At 46.0% G+C, this 15981-nt stretch overlaps 1 protein-coding gene across 1 annotated transcript; it reads right to left on the bottom strand.

The window, feature by feature from the left end:
• Window positions 1–231: 231 nt before the first annotated feature.
• LOC132901095 (E3 ubiquitin-protein ligase TRIM35-like) lies at window positions 232–8589 on the bottom strand. The gene is made up of 5 exons (XM_060943459.1): window positions 8251–8589; window positions 7926–8156; window positions 1597–1619; window positions 1394–1512; window positions 232–851 (listed from the first exon to the last, which is right to left on the bottom strand). Exons 1-5 carry the CDS (start codon window positions 8587–8589, stop codon window positions 232–234), a joined length of 1332 nt encoding a protein of 443 aa, XP_060799442.1.
• Between the last annotated feature and the right edge of the window lie 7392 nt (window positions 8590–15981).

Below are 15981 nucleotides of genomic sequence, written 5' to 3'. Positions count from 1 at the left end.
TCCAAAGATGTGCAGGTTAGGTTAATTGGTGACTCTAAATTGACTGTGGGTGTGAATGGTTGTTTGTCTCTATGTGTTAGCCCTGCAATGATCTGGAGACTTGTCCAGGGTGTACCCTGGCTCTTGCCTATAGTCAGCTGGGATAGACTCCAGCTTGCCTGTAACCCTGCACAAGATAAGTGGCAATGGATGTATGTGTTATTAATGAACTGGAACAATACAACATGAGCCCTAACTGATCTGATTCATTCTGACAGAGCACTGAAGTGGGAGGATCTTTAGAGGAGATTCTTTACAACCAGCATGTAGGAATGGCACTAATTTATCAGTAAATATGTGTGTGAAAGTGTATAAGTGTGTGTAAGTGTGTAAGTGTGTGAAATTGGGTGTGTGCGCGAAAGTGGGTAAGTCTATGAAAGTGTGTAAGTGTGTATAAGTGAGAGGGTCAAAGAATGACAGCATTCCTCCATCCCAGTCCAACTTCACTCTGATCCTCTGGAGTTTCTGTGTTACTGAGAGAAGATTGACTGGATGTGGTTTAGAACCAACAAAATGTATGCCATCATAATACCCCAGACGCCAGATTCCACTTCTGGAGGTTATCTCCCCCTTCCTCTGAGCAGATTCTGTCATCACGCCCACACTCCACCATGTACAGTCTCCAACTTCAACATCCCAGCAGTGTGTCCCTGAGTTAAAGCCCTCAGATCCCAGGATACATCGATATTTATAACCAAATCTTTCTGGATTATCAGGAAGCTTCTGTTTCTCATCATTGAGTCTCACACTGGTCAGATCATCAGATACAATAAGTTTAGGATGAACAGTGTTGGGGTCCAGAGTTACAGGGGCTGAAAACACACACACACACACACACACACACACCTTTTTACATTCTGTTTTGATGGAGCTAATCAAACTTAATTATTACATTAGCATGGAACTTGCTAACATTTGCCAAAGCCAAAGAAATGAGAACTGTCATTAAAGTTCATTAATAAACATGAATAACATAATAACATGCCTTGTATCCTTTTCTCTGTGTTTAAATTACAAATGTAAATAACTTTTAGAATAACTGTAACACTAAAGCTTTTGTAAGCTGCTGAAAAGCTCAATTTTTTCCATTCAGTCCCTCTGTGCTTCAAACACTGAACTGTCTGATGGAAATAGAAGGTTTCCAAAAATAAAACTTCCCTTATATTACATGAGTTCAACATGAAAGCTGAATAATAATAATAATAATAATAATAATAATAATAATAAATTCCCAAACATACAAATGAAACATGCCATGATAATGACCACATTAGGGTTGTTAACAAAGGCAGAAAAAAGAAAGAAAGAAAAAAAACTTATACATGTTTAACACACACACACTTAAGAGTCTTACTGTATTGGACAGCGTCCTGCATCTTTTCCCAGACTCTGAACTGCAGGTTGGCCAGATGTTTTGCCACATGGATCAGTGCTCCTGAAAGCTCATCTGGAGGCTGCAGTGTGCACTGGGTTCTGCAAAAACATTCAGGAGTCAGTGTTGCTGTGGGTTTGAATTCAGAAACAAAGAACGAGAGAGACAGGAAGCACATCACTCACTTTTTCATTGTGGCCTTGTAGTTCTGTAAAACAACAAAACAAATGTCAGTGGATATGATTTACTGTACATTTTTACACCACTGAAATGTGACATTTCTAATGACTGAAAGAAGTTTTACTTTCTCACAGTCAGGGGTGGAGCTAAGAGGTGGCCGGGGGGGCGTGACCACCCCAGGGCACGCCTTGGCCCTGCCCTGGCCAACCCAGGGCCGGACAATAAAATTTATAAAACCGATATGTCCCACGAAATGTTAGTTCCGCCCGCTGGATTTTTGTTCCGCCTATTTGGTTTCTGCGGGGATGCATATTACTGTAGCACATAAACATTTCGCGCATTCAAGCAGCAAGTGGTATCAGATAGTCATGCTCTAGTCCGACAACGCAACAACCTACAAACTACGTGAATGTGCGATTAATTTGGGATGTAAGTTATTCATCTCTTATACTGTCTTCAAGTTTTCTCACTTTGTAGACATACAGTTACAATTCTGTCCTCAGACAATTCAGAGTTTCCAGAAATCTCCCGAGTTTCCAGAAATCTCCACTTTGCCCGGGGTTTTCGAAAGTATCCGTTTTCAGTGACTGAAACCTTTGTTTACATGTAAATGCAACCGTATAGATAAATATGCGTCTTTATAGATATCCGGCTACAGTGGGATTTGTGCTGTGTGCACACATAGATAGATACTAGATAGATAGAAAGCAAAACGTCAGTGGTTTTCGATTGTATGACTCAAAAGAGAAAATTACGTCTGCAAGTTAGCTGTCTGTGAATCACTTTGCTCACTCTAATCGCAGAATACAACTTTTAAAGTTAATGTTTGTCTGTTACATGAAAATATAGAGATGTTGTGTGTTACTGGTGGGAGTACACATTGATTAATAATTGACACGCTCCTATATACACACAACACTCATGCATTCTCTCAACACACACTCTCCCCCTACCCCTCTCTCTCAACACACACTCTCCCCTACCCCTCTCTCAACACACACACTCTCCCCCTACCCCTCTCTCTCAACACACACACTCTCCCCCTACCCCTCTCTCTCAACACACACTCTCCCCCTACCCCTCTCTCTCAACACACACTCTCCCCCTACCCCTCTCATGCACCACATTTCTATATTTACATGTAACACACTCACTCATACACAACACTTATGCACTCTCAACACACTGTCTATCTCATTCACACACACACACACACACACACACACACACACACACACACACACACACACACACACACACACAATTTGTGCACTACATTTCTATATTTACATGTAACATTCATACACTCTCAATACAGACACAGAACTCATGCACTAAATTTTTATATTTAAATGTAACACTCATGCACTGTCTTAACTCACTCTCTCACTCATATATGAACACATACTGTACTTCACTCTCTTAACACACATTATGTCTTTCCCTCACTCACTATAAGATGCAACTCATGCACTCTCAACACACACCCTCTCTTACACACACACACGATACACTACATTTCTATATTTACATGTAACACACTCACTGGTGGTGGCACGGTGGTGTAGTGGTTAGTGCTGTCGCCTCACAGCAAGAAGGTCCTGGGTTCGAGCCCCGGGGCCGGCGAGGGCCTTTCTGTGCGGAGTTTGCATGTTCTCCCCGTGGCCGCGTGGGTTTCCTCCGGGTGCTCCAGTTTCCCCCACAGTCCAAAGACATGCAGGTTAGGTTAACTGGTGACTCTAAATTGAGCGTAGGTGTGAATGTGAGTGTGAATGGTTGTCTGTGTCTATGTGTCAGCCCTGTGATGACCTGGCGACTTGTCCAGGGTGTACCCCACCTTTCGCCCATAGTCAGCTGGGATAGGCTCCAGCTTGCCTGCAACCCTGTAGAAGGATAAAACGGCTAGAGATAATGAGATGAGAGATGAGGAGACACTCACTGGTATACACAACACTCATGCACTCTGAACACAGACTCACCCACACACCACTCATGCACTACATTTCTATATTCACATATAACACACACAACACTCATGCACTCTGAACATACACACTCTCTCACACACACACAACTTATGCACTTCATTTTTGTATTTACATGTAACATATCTTCACACACACACTCACACACACACTACTCATGCACTACACCTCATCTGTCATGTGTTACATCAGTGTAACACTTTCACTCACTCACACACACGTGCACACAAACACATTTTGTAACTCAACACATTTAGTTTGTACAGTAATTACAATGGACAATATCACAACATGTTGTAAGTGTTTACATATGTTGTATGTATGAGTTAAGTACACAAAGTATCTTCCTTTTCCTGAGCAAGCCTGACTAATATCCTTACTACTTCCCAGGTGCCTGGGACAGGTGATCTTTTAGTTTTTACTTTTGCATTTTAGTAGTGATCGTTAAAATCCTGATGCTTAACTAGAGTAAACAAGTTGGATGGTTTCTTTGTTTTGCAGATGCTTTATGTTACATAAATAAATTAATACATTAATTTCTGACCTCTCGGCTCACATGGGTTTTGTTCATGAGTTAGGCACCAGATATGCCACCAGATACATCAGAATACAGGAAATCAAATCTAGCTAATTCAAAATGTCCCGGGGGATGACCCCCGGAACCCCCCCCCTTTTATTTAGTCATAGCATGGCCACACCTTGTATATCCTTGGCCCCCCTTTGGCCACCCCATGTAAAAAAAATCCTGGCTACACCACTGCCATTGCGGAAGGTCAAGGGCACCGGAAGGTCAAGGGCGCATGCTCGTGCGGCAACCTGCAGCAAGTCATGTCTGTGTCGTTTTCTGCTATGTTTGTCTCGTTATTTGCGCATATCAACGTACATAATTTGTAACATAAATAACATTGATTGATCAGTCAAGTGTTGAACTATGCTACAGTACATCGCGACGATCCGATGAACATTAAATCATGGATTTTATGGGCCTGCTTCTGCTGTGGACGGCATTCTATCTCGTGGAGGCTCTGGCCGGCTTCTCCAAACCAGAGCGCATTAGATACAGCAGATACTTTCTCCTTCAGTGGAGTAACTTCCAAGATCTGAGTGCCGTGGATTTAGTCATTCCTGACATTAATTGTTTTGCTGATTACACAAGAAGCAAAAGGGATTTAAACAAGGTGGTTCACCAAAAAACCAGGAAGCAAGGTAAGCGGGCTGGTGTGCGTAACAGATTGAGGAAGCAACCTCTATCCCGCACCCCCCTGCCATCCATAATTCTCTCAAATGCCCAGTCACTACGGAATAAGACTGATGAGTTGTAGGCCAACGTGAGATCTCAACATGAGTTTAGAGATTCTTGCTTGTTGGCTTTTACAGAGACATGGTTGCAAGATAGAGACTTGGACACTGAATTAGCCATAGATGGATTTGGCATACCGGTGTGGCTGGATCGGAATGCTGCGGTGACAGGTATGTCACGCGGGGGTGGGGTTTGCTTATATGTGAACCAAAAATACTGTAAAAATGTTCTTGTAAGGGAGAAACTGTGCACAAAAGATGTGGAACTGTTGTCCGTGTCGTTGCGCCCCCCCTTATTTGCCCTGCGAATTCCCCCAAATATTCGTTATGGTGGTCTACATTCATCCAAGGGCAAATGCGGATAACGCATCAGACACCATAACACACTCTCTCCAAGGACTGCAGGCCATATCTCCAGAAGCGCCTGTTTTAATCCTCGGGGATTTTAACCACTGCTCTCTTAAGACCAACTTAAGAAACTTTGACCAATACGTTACATGCCCGACTAAATTCAACAAAACATTGGACTTGTGTTATGGGTCGATTAAAGGCGCTTACAAAGTGCTCCCCCTTCCCCCACTAGGAGGGGCCGATCATAACTGTATTCATTTAATACCGAAGTATCGCACTGCCTTACAGAGGGAGAAATCCCTCATTAAACAAGTTAAAGTCTGGACTGAAGATTCTATACTCAGCCTACAAGGATGCTATGATTGCACGGATTGGCAGGTGTTTAAGGATACCTGCTCTGATCTAGACAACCTGACAGATGTTGTCAGCTGCTATGTTTCCTTCTGTGTGGACAATGTAATCCCGGAAAAGACTATTAAGATATACCCTAATAGTAAACCTTGGGTAACAACATCACTGAAGACTTTGCTTTATAGGAAAAGGTGTGCATTTAGAGAAGGAAATATTGTTGAACTTAAAAGACTGAATAAAGAGGTGAAATCCGAAATATGGAGGGCAAAACGTGACTATAAAGATAAGCTTGAAGGGGAGTTGGGGAAAAATAATTTAGGATCTGCATGGGATAGTATGAAGACTATAACGGGAACTAAAGAAACAAGGGATTCTAAAATTGTGTTGGATGGTTTCTATTGTGACAAACAGCTTGCACAGGAGCTTAATTCATTTTACCTGAGGTTTGACTCACCAACATTTAACAACACCATTTTGGAGTTGAAACATTACCTTACTGATAGTGTCCCCCCACTTTTCAATGTACATGCTGTGACCAGCCCTGTGATGACCTGGCGACTTGTCCAGGGTGTACCCTGCCTTTCGCCCGTAGTCAGCTGGGATAGGCTCCAGCTTGCCTGCGACCCTGTAGAAGGATAAAGCGGCTAGAGATAATGAGATGAGATGAGATGAGATAATGAGATGAGATGAGATGAGATGAGATGAGATGAGATGAGATGAGATGAGATGCTGTGACCAATGCTTTTAGACACACTAACCCTAAGAAGAGTCCTAGGTCAGATAATATAGGGGGCAGATTACTCATGTCATGTGCTGAGCAGCTTGCTCCAATATTTTATCATATTTTTAATCTCTCTCTCAGTCAACAGAGAGTCCCCAAAATCTGGAAACACTCCATCATTGTCCCAGTGGCTAAACACAACCACCCCAGGGTCCTGAATGATTTTAGGCCAGTTGCCCTGACCTCCTTGGTTATGAAGTGTTTTGAAAGACTTATGAAAAGGTTTATTTTACTTGGCACAGAGAGGTTTCTGGACCCTTTACAGTTTGCTTACAGATCCAAACGAGGGGTAGAGGATGCCATTGCCACTTTACTACACGTTATTTAAACATCTTGAGGGCAGCAACACACATGCAAAGATTTTATTTGTGGATTTCTCATCTGCTTTTAATACTATTTTACCACATATTTTAGTTGATAGGCTGATTAGCAATTTTAAGTTGGACCATGGCTTAGTGGGGTGGATTCTGGACTTTTTAATTAACAGAACCCAGCAGGTGAGGGTAAATGGGGTATTTTCTGAAAAAATGACATCCTCTACAGGATCACCTCAAGGATATGTTTTGTCTCCTCTGCTTTACATCCTGTATACTGATGACTGCCGTAGCCAGTATGCAAATCGACACATACTGAAATTTGCAGATGATTCAATTATTCTTAGCCTTTTCCATGGAAATGAAATAGATCATGGTCTCGTTTTAGATGATTTTATTGCCTGGTGCGACAGTTCTCACCTTCACCTGAATGTCACAAAAACAAAGGACATGGTCATTGACTTCAGGCGCAACCCCCTCCCTGCTCTGACCACTATCATCAAGGGGCAGGCTGTGGGCGTGGTAGACTCTTATAAGTACTTGGGTAGTTGGATTGACAATAAGTTAAATTTTAATATTAACATAGAACACATATGTAAAAAAAGCCAACAATGTCTCTTTTGTCTACGTAAGCTAGCCAAATTCAATGTTGACAAAACCATGATGACTCTTTTTTATAGATCCTACATTGAATCAGTTTTATCATTTTCTATATCTTGTTGGTTTAATAACCTCAGTGTGAAAGCCAAAAACTCCCTTGCTAAAATTGTGAAGGTCAGTGGCAAAATCATAGGTGCCCAGCAGAGCAGCCTCACTGACCTGTACAAGAAAGCCATCTTGAGGAAGGCTGAGTCTATTTTATCTGTCACTGCCCACCCTCTCCACTCTGAATTCCAGCTACTTCCATCTGGTTCACGCTTTAGGTTCCCCTCTGTCAAAACCAACAGGTTTAGATTCTCATTTGTCCCCAGTGCCATTTCCCTGTTAAACTCAGATCCTCATTGATCAATTGACTTGATTTCTGGTGTTGTTTATGGCATTTTATGGTGTGATGATGATTTTATTTTATTATGATTTTTTTTTAAATCTTTTAACTTTTTAATGACCAATTGCACTTTATGGTCTGTCCTGTGTTGTGTGTTGTCTATATGTGTTTATGTTGTCTTGCTGCACACTCAATCGCCCCTTTTGGGGACAATAAAGTTGAAAGTTGAAGTTGCTCACAGTATAAATACTGACTAAATGATTCTCACTTGTAATATTGAGACATCTTCAGTGCTCATCTCCTCTTCTATAGCTCTGATTGTCTCTGAAAGAGATGATATGTCTCTGCTCAGCTTCTCAATCTTCTCCTTCATCATCTGACTCTTATGCTCCTCTTCCTCTCTAACCATCGTGATCCTGACTGCCTCTTCATCTCGTAGAAACTGGTGAAGCTTCTCAAATTCCTCCTTTATCTGACACTCTGTGTGTTGGGCCTGAATCTGCAGTGAAGAGGAAATCAAATGAAATGTAACTGAATATGCAAGGAAGCAAAATATAATTCTAATATATCAAACCTATGTTATTGATTGTAACCTGTATATGTTCTGCAGTCTGACTCCAGTCCAGTTTACAGTCTTTAAAAATCTTCAGTTTCTCCTGTAGACTGCAGACTGTTTCAAACCCTGATGAAGATCTCTGACTTCTCTCCTGTAAGAAAATCTCACACATGTTCTTTAAGGCCAGGTTTATGGGAGGATATTTCACAGACGACTGCCTCCTACAAAGAGGACATTCTCTGGATCCTTTGGTCTCCCAGAACTGCTGCAAACACACTTTACACACACCATGACTGCAGTGCAGGAGAACAGGATCCTTGAAGATTTCACAGCATATAGGACAAGAGAAATCCTTCTCTGAAAATGTAGAAGCCATTTTATTTTGCTACTGCTCTTGTTCTCTCCAGTCAGAATGCTCAGAGATTCACTGTCAGAATCAGATTTAGAACCAGAATGATGTTTATTGCCAAGTACATTCTCACAAGGAATTTGGAATTTACAAAGAATTTGCTTTGGTGTTTAGTACTTGAACAGTTAAGATTAAAAGAAAAATCAGTACTGAGACAAAAGTAGAACTATAAATAGATAAATAAATTGATTATTTAAATGTCCAAGCTGTACCATGTGTGCTGGAAAGTGTGCAATAAAATGTCTTCTTGGTGAGAGCTGATGTTCATCTCCCAGCTGAGGTCTTGAGTGATGGTAGTGCACAGGAAGTGGAAATACTCCACAGAGGTCACTGGTGAGGGGAGGGTATGGCAGAGATCCTTCTGAAGTCTAGAATTATCTCCACTATCTTTCACTTTTGTAAAAAGTAATCACACCCTGATTTCAGGTTTCTTTAAAGTTAAATAGATGACTTTGTAGGTTCAGTTAGTAATCATTTCCTTTCACTCACAGTGCAGAAAATGAGACTCAGATTTCTCCATAAACTGAGAACAGTGTTGGGCACATTACTTTCAAAAAGTAATTAGTTATAGTTACTGGTTACTTTTCCCAATAAGTAACTGAGTTAGTAACTGAGTTACTTTGTCATAAAAGTAACTAATTACCAGGGAAAGTAATTATTCCGTTACATTTTGTGTTAAACCCCCCCCCCCAAAAAAAAAAAAAAAAATCAAATTCAATTAGTGTAATCATTATAAAAGTGAATGTTAAATGTGTTTAATGACTGAAATGGACACTTAACAGAACCAATTAGTAACATTATCTACACTATATTAATATTTTTGTGGGACAATGTGAGATAAGACATCTATCATATTTAATATATTTTTGTAGTTATTAAAATTATGTTACTAATGACAGAATAAAACTCAGTTTCTAAATGTTTTAGAACTTTTGATATTTATTCACTTAACTTAAACAAGAGCTGCAACTGGTTATCACACGAGTCAAAAATGAAATTATGCATGTCAAGCAATGTACCAAAAAATGAATAATAATAAAATATATGTAGATAGACTCTTCATAGTGCATATTAAATAAATCAAACTGGTATACGACTTAGATTAATCGTTACTAAAAAAAGAAAAATAGCGCCGTTAGTAACGCCGTTTATTTATCACCCGGATAGCTTTCTTTCATCTCAGAAATATTGCTAAGATAAGAAATTTAATGTCATTACATGACATGGAAAAACTAGTCCATGCTTTCGTTACCTCCAGGTTCAATTATTGTAATGCCTTACTGTCTGGATGTTCCAATAAGTGCATAAACAAGCTCCAGTTAGTTCAAAATGCAGCAGCAAGAGTCCTTACTAGAACTAGAAAATATGACCACATCACGCCTGTCTTATCCACACTGCATTGGCTCCCAATCAAATTTCGTATTGATTATAAAATACTACTGTTGACCTTTAAAGCACTAAATGGTCTCGCACCACAGTTCCTGAGTGAACTTCTGCTCCTCTATGACCTGCCACGCCTACTTAGATCAAAAGGTGCAGGCTATCTGCTGGTACCTCGTATAGTGAAGGCTACGTCTGGGGGCAGAGCCTTTTCATACAAAGCTCCACAGTTATGGAACAGCCTTCCAAGTAATGTTCGGGAATCAGACACAGTCTCAGAATTTAAGTCTAGGCTGAAAACATATCTGTTTAGTCAAGCCTTTTGTTAATGGTGTTTATGAGGTAAAGGTGTAGATCTAGAGGGTCCTCAGACATAGAGTGTTTTGGTAAACTGGGATGTATGGATGCTGTCAGTCCCCACTCGCTTGCTCACTCGAGTTTGTTGACGGTGTAGTGGCTGGCTGCTTTATGTCCCAGGGCTCCCTCATGCCTGTGTTACCTTCTGGCTCTCCCCTTTTAGTTATGCTGTCATAGTTAGTTGCTGGAGTTCCTGCTTGTACTCAGTGCAATATGTATACTGTTCCTACTTATTCATGTGACATTGGGCATACCTAACAACCTGCGTTTTTTCCCCCCCCAAAAAAACCTCTGTCCCTCTGAGTTACATGGAGTCAACAGGAAATCTTTTGGTGGAGAGGGTGGAGACCTCGACTGGCTATCGTAGCCTGCAGGGAATCGGCCATCAGACATTCTGTCTCATGTCCCAGACCCAGAGAAATGTAACTGAATTGTCTTGGCCAGCCCTAAGGGTCCCATCTGCATCTCATCATTGCTGAGGAGTGTGCTCCCATCACCCAATCAAGCATCCAGCCAGAACAGGATATTTTCATGATATTTTTTAACCATATTAACATGGCATTGTTGTGTATTATGCCTGATGTCAAGACTCTCGTCTCTGGGAGCCTACCACACAGATTTAATACTTGTGTCATTTTTAGGGCATACCTAACAACCTGTGTTTTCTCTCTCCCCCCCATCTGTCCCTGTCATGGTCCTACCTGTGGTTTTCCTCTCTTCAGGTAACATTTCCACTCTTCTCCACTCAGTATTACCTGCCACGCCCGCATACTCCTCCTCTTATTAACTTTCAGTAGCTGTCATTGGCTGTTGCATATCACCTGCTCCTCCTCTGTGGGTATTTAAACTGCAGTCCTCCCAAGCTTCAGTGTCAGATCGTCTTCAAGGCATCGACTCCGTCAACTCTTCAGTCCTGGTAACCTAACCCTGCACTTCTGTCCCTAATCTTGCTACCTGATCTGTGACTCTGTGTTCCAGCCTGTTCCCTACTCCTGCCTGTTGTGCTGTCCTGTCTGTCTGCTGAGGGACTGCTTGCTGGGAGACTGCCTGAAACCCAAGTGCTGTCAGCTTACAGCCATGCTACTCTGACAACGCCTGATCCTGTCTGATCTCAGAAGCTAAGTAGGGTTGAGCCTGGTTAGTACTTGGATGGGAGACTGCAGACATCACCGCCATCCCTGCCTCTCAGTCTTCTGGCCACTGAACTTCACACACGCACATCCTCCGAACTCCCTTTCCCCTGCTATCAATAAAACTCAACATTTAACTTGCGCTCTTGGGTCCTCGTCTGTTTATCCTAACAGAACGATCTGACCATCATGGACCCAGCACCCTCCCCGACCAGCATGGTGATTGAGCCCAAAATGACTGCCCTGCAGTAACTGGAACATACAGAGGGAGACATAAACCGGATGTCCGGCGACATTGCATCTCTGCTCCAGCTTAACCAGCAGCAACAACTGTTTCAACAGCATCAGCTAACCCAGGTCCTACAAGTACTCACCAACCTCACCACTCCATCTGCTCATGTTCCTCCTGCTCTGGCCCCCAGTGACCCGGAACCGAAGATCGGTAATCCGGAATGTTTCAATGGTGACCCAAATCAGGTCCGGCCATTCCTGACCAGCTGCCATATCCAGTTCTCTCTGCAGCCCAGAACCTTCTCGACGGAGGGAGCCAAGGTGGGGTATGTCATCGCTCACCTGACCGGCCGGGCTTGGCTGTGGGGGACAGCAGAATTCGACCGGCAGACCCTGGCCTGTGCATCCTTCAGTGCCTTCACTGAGGAGATGTTAAAGGTGTTCGACCTGGGCTCGTCAAAAACAGAGGCGTCACGAGCACTGATGGGTATCCGTCAGGGCAACCGGATGGTGGCGGACTACTCCATCAACTTTTGTACCCTGGCGAGGCGCAGTTTGTGGAACATGGCGGCGCTAGTGGACGCCTTCCTCCACAGTTTGGCGGACTACGTCAAGGACGAGCTCGTTTCCCATGAGCAACCACCGACACTCGATGAGGCCATTGCCCTTGCCGTGCACATCAATCATCGTATCCAGATCCATAGACGAGAGAAGGGGCATCCTAGTCAACCTGCCACCCGCACTCGGGGGGAGTCTTCTGCTGCCCTGTTCCCACCTGTCACGCCCCAAAGCTGACATAATCAGTCTGAGCCCATGGAGATCGGCCGTGCCTCCCTCTCCCCCGAGGAACGACACCGCCGCCTGACCTTCATCCGTAAACCCCTGCTTCAGCTCTGCCTTCAGCTTCCTGACACCGCTTGTGCCCTGACCGCCCTGGTGGACTCTGGAGCCGAAGCCAACATCATGGATACAGAGTTCGCACAGCAGCTGCGTGTGGGTCGCCACCATCTCACTCCACCTGTTCCTGTACGAGCGCTGGGTGGACATCGTCTCGGCACAGTTACACACATCACAACCCCCGTGACCATGTTGCTGTCAGGAAACCACCAGGAGTCCATCCAGTTCCACCTCCTACACTCACCCGGCCAACCACTCATCCTAGGGTACCCATGGCTCCGTCTACACGACCCCCAACTTGACTGGGAGACTGGCACCATACGAGAGTGGGGAAGGGGATGCCATCAGACCTGCTTGAAGGGAGCCGTCCTGCCAGCCAACCAGGAGACCACCAGCTCTACCCCCGACATATCCAAGGTTCCTGTCTGCTATCACCACCTGAGAGAGGTGTTCAACAAGTTCAAGGCCACGTTGTTGCCCCCACACCGACCATACGACTGTGCCATCGACCTCCTGCCAGGCACCGCACCCCCTAAGGGCCATCTCTACTCCCTGTCAGCCCCGGAAAGAAAGGCCATGGAGGACTACATAAACGACTCTCTGGCCGCTGGCCTAATCCATCCATCGTCCTCTCCTGCTGGAGCTGGATTTTTCTTCGTGGGAAAGAAAGATGGTTCTCTTCGCCCATGAATAGATTACCGGGGCTTGAACGACATTACGGTTAAGAACCGCTACCCTCTGCCACTACTCTCCTCCACCTTTGAACTGCTGCAAGGGGCCACAGTGTTCACCAAGCTAGATCTCCGGAACACTTACCATCTGGTGCGAGTAAGAGAAGGCGACGAGTGGAAGACTGCGTTCAACACCCCGACGGGACATTATGAATATCTGGTCATGCCATTCGGTCTCACCAATGCCCCAGCAGTGTTCCAGGCACTGGTAAACGACATCCTTAGAGACATGCTCAATAAGTTCATTTTCGTTTACTTGGACGATATTTTGATCTTCTCAAAAACCCTGTCTGAACACACCCACCACGTCCAGTTGGTCCTGCGCCATCTGCTTGACAATTCGTTGTTTGCGAAAGCAGAGAAGTGCGAGTTCCACACTCAGTCTGTCTCATTCCTGGGATATGTGGTGACCGAGGGCAGCATTCAAATGGACCCTGCGAAGGTGTCAGCAGTGACATTGGGGCTGGTTCCAGAGAGCCGTAAGAAACTGCAGCAGTTCCTGGGGTTTGCCAACTTCTATAGTAGGTTCATCCAGGGCTACAGCACCGTGGCAGCCCCACTCACCGCACTGACCATCATCAAACAGCCCTTCCAATGGACTGCAGCAGGTGACAAAGCCTTCAAAACCCTCAAGGCCCGTTTCACTTCAGCTCCCATCCTCCGGATGCCTGATGCCGAGCGGCAGTTTGTGGTGGAGGTAGACCTTCAGATGTGGGAGTCGGGGCAGTGCTTTCCCAGCCAGCAGCAGAGGATGGAAAAATGCACCCCTGTGCCTTCTACTCCCGAAGACTGACCCCAGCAGAAAGCAACTACGACATCGGCAATTGCGAGCGACTGGCTGTCAAGCTCGCCCTCGAGGAGTGGTGCCACTGGTTGGAGGGTGTGGCAGCGGGGGCGTGGTCAAGCGCCGGTCTGTGACAGGAGGGCGGAGTCAGGGAAGGTGAGTGGCAGAATCACTACACCTGAGAGCAATTAACCTGTGTTTGTGTGTCTTCCCAGTGACCGCGCCCTATTTAGGGAGGGAGAGCGAGAGCAGAGGAGATCTCTCCCGAACCAGACACCTGATGTGTGTGTGCACGTGTGTCTGTGTCCAACATATTGTGTTCACTGGAAAGTGTAACAATAAAACTATTTGTTGAACCTGATCTCTGTTCTGCCGTCCTCTGTGCTCCACCCCTCCGTAAGAACTGCTACAGTGGTGCCAAAACCCGGGAAAATTGGAGCACAGCAGCCTAACAGCCCCATGGAGTCCTCCCCATTTGCCGAACTGGTCCACGCCCTCGCCACGGCCCAGCAACGCCAGCACCAGGTGCTACTCACCCTCCGAAAGGAGCAAGAAGAGCGGTTCGAGGCCCTGGTGTTGGCCCAACAAGAAGATTGGGAGGCGTTCCGGCACCTCCTCGCGTCGGCGGGGTCCAGCAGCGCTCCGACCGCAGGCCCGTCTCCCCTCACTGTCACCAAGATGGGCCTGCAGGACGACCCCAAGGCGTTCATCACGCTCTTCGAGCAAGTCGCCGAAGCCTCGGGGTGGCCGATGGAGCAGCACGTGGCGCACCTCCTCCCCCTGCTATTGGGAGAGGCACAGCTGGCCGCACTACAGCTCCCCGCCGACCGCCAGCTGGCCTATGCGGACCTCCGCCAGGCCGTCCTCCAGCGCGTGGGGCGCACTCCAGAACAGCAGCGCCAGCGCTTCCGCGCGTTGCGCTTGGAGGAAGTCAGCCGGCCATTCGCGTTTGGCCAGCAGCTCCGGGACGCCTGCTGGTGGTGTCTGAGGGCTGACAACCACGACGCCGAGGGAATCATCGACCAGGTGATACTGGAACAGTTTGTCGCTCGCTTGCCGGCAGGAACTGCGGAGTGGGTCCGGTGCCACCGCCCGGCGTCACTGGATCGGGCAGTCGAGCTGGCGGAGGACCATTTGGCGGCTGTCCTGGCGGCAGGACAGCAGATGGCATCTTCTCTTCTCTCCTCTTCTCTTTCTCCCCCTCCTCCTGTATCCCGTCCTCTCCCCGTTCCCCCACCGTGGAGGCGGGGGCCGGCACCACCCCAGCCAGCCCGCCGCACCCGCGGTGCCCTCCCGTTTCTCCCTTCTGTGTCTGTCTCTCCCCCACCTCAGGTGAGTGAGCCCCAGATCACCGGTGCAGAGGGAAAGCCCGGGCCGGTTTGCTGGCGCTGCGGGGAGCCAGGCCACTTTCAACAGCAGTGCACAGTGATGGAGGTGGGTGCGGTGGTTCAGATCCCTGACGCGCCAGAGGCTGCCCTCGATCAGGCCGGAGCATATCGCATACTGGTGAGTATCCAAGGGGCTACATATCAGGCGTTGGTGGATTCTGGTTGTAATCAGACCTCAATTCGCCAAAGCCTGGTTCAAGACGAGGCATTGGGGGGAGCACAAGGGGTGAAGGTGTTGTGTGTGCACAGGGATGTTCACCGCTACCCTTTGGTGTCGGTCCACATTATTTTCAGAGGGGATAAATTTATAGTGTAGGCGGCAGTTAATCCTCGCCTTACCCACTCTTTAATTTTGGGGACTGATTGGCCGGGATTTCGGGGTTTAATGACACGCCTAGTAAAGAGTGGGTCCTGCCATTTGACAGGGGGAGGTCCCGGTGTCGCTTTGGCGGGGGCAGCTG

Source organism: Neoarius graeffei, chromosome 17 (assembly GCF_027579695.1).
Source record: "Neoarius graeffei isolate fNeoGra1 chromosome 17, fNeoGra1.pri, whole genome shotgun sequence".
NCBI lineage: Eukaryota > Metazoa > Chordata > Actinopteri > Siluriformes > Ariidae > Neoarius > Neoarius graeffei.
The sequence above is the reverse complement of the archived record's forward strand: the minus strand, read 5'-3'. Positions and strand labels throughout refer to the sequence as shown.

Coding starts and splice junctions, on each gene's coding strand:
- LOC132901095 (XM_060943459.1), bottom strand. CDS start 8,589: ATGGCTTCTACATTTTCAGAGAAGGATTTCTCTTGTCCTATATGCTGT. Junction 1,513..1,596: donor TACAAGGCCACAATGAAAAA/GTGAGTGATGTG, acceptor ATGTTTTTGCAG/AACCCAGTGCACACTGCAGC. Junction 852..1,393: donor GCAGGACGCTGTCCAATACA/GTAAGACTCTTA, acceptor GTGTGTTTTCAG/CCCCTGTAACTCTGGACCCC.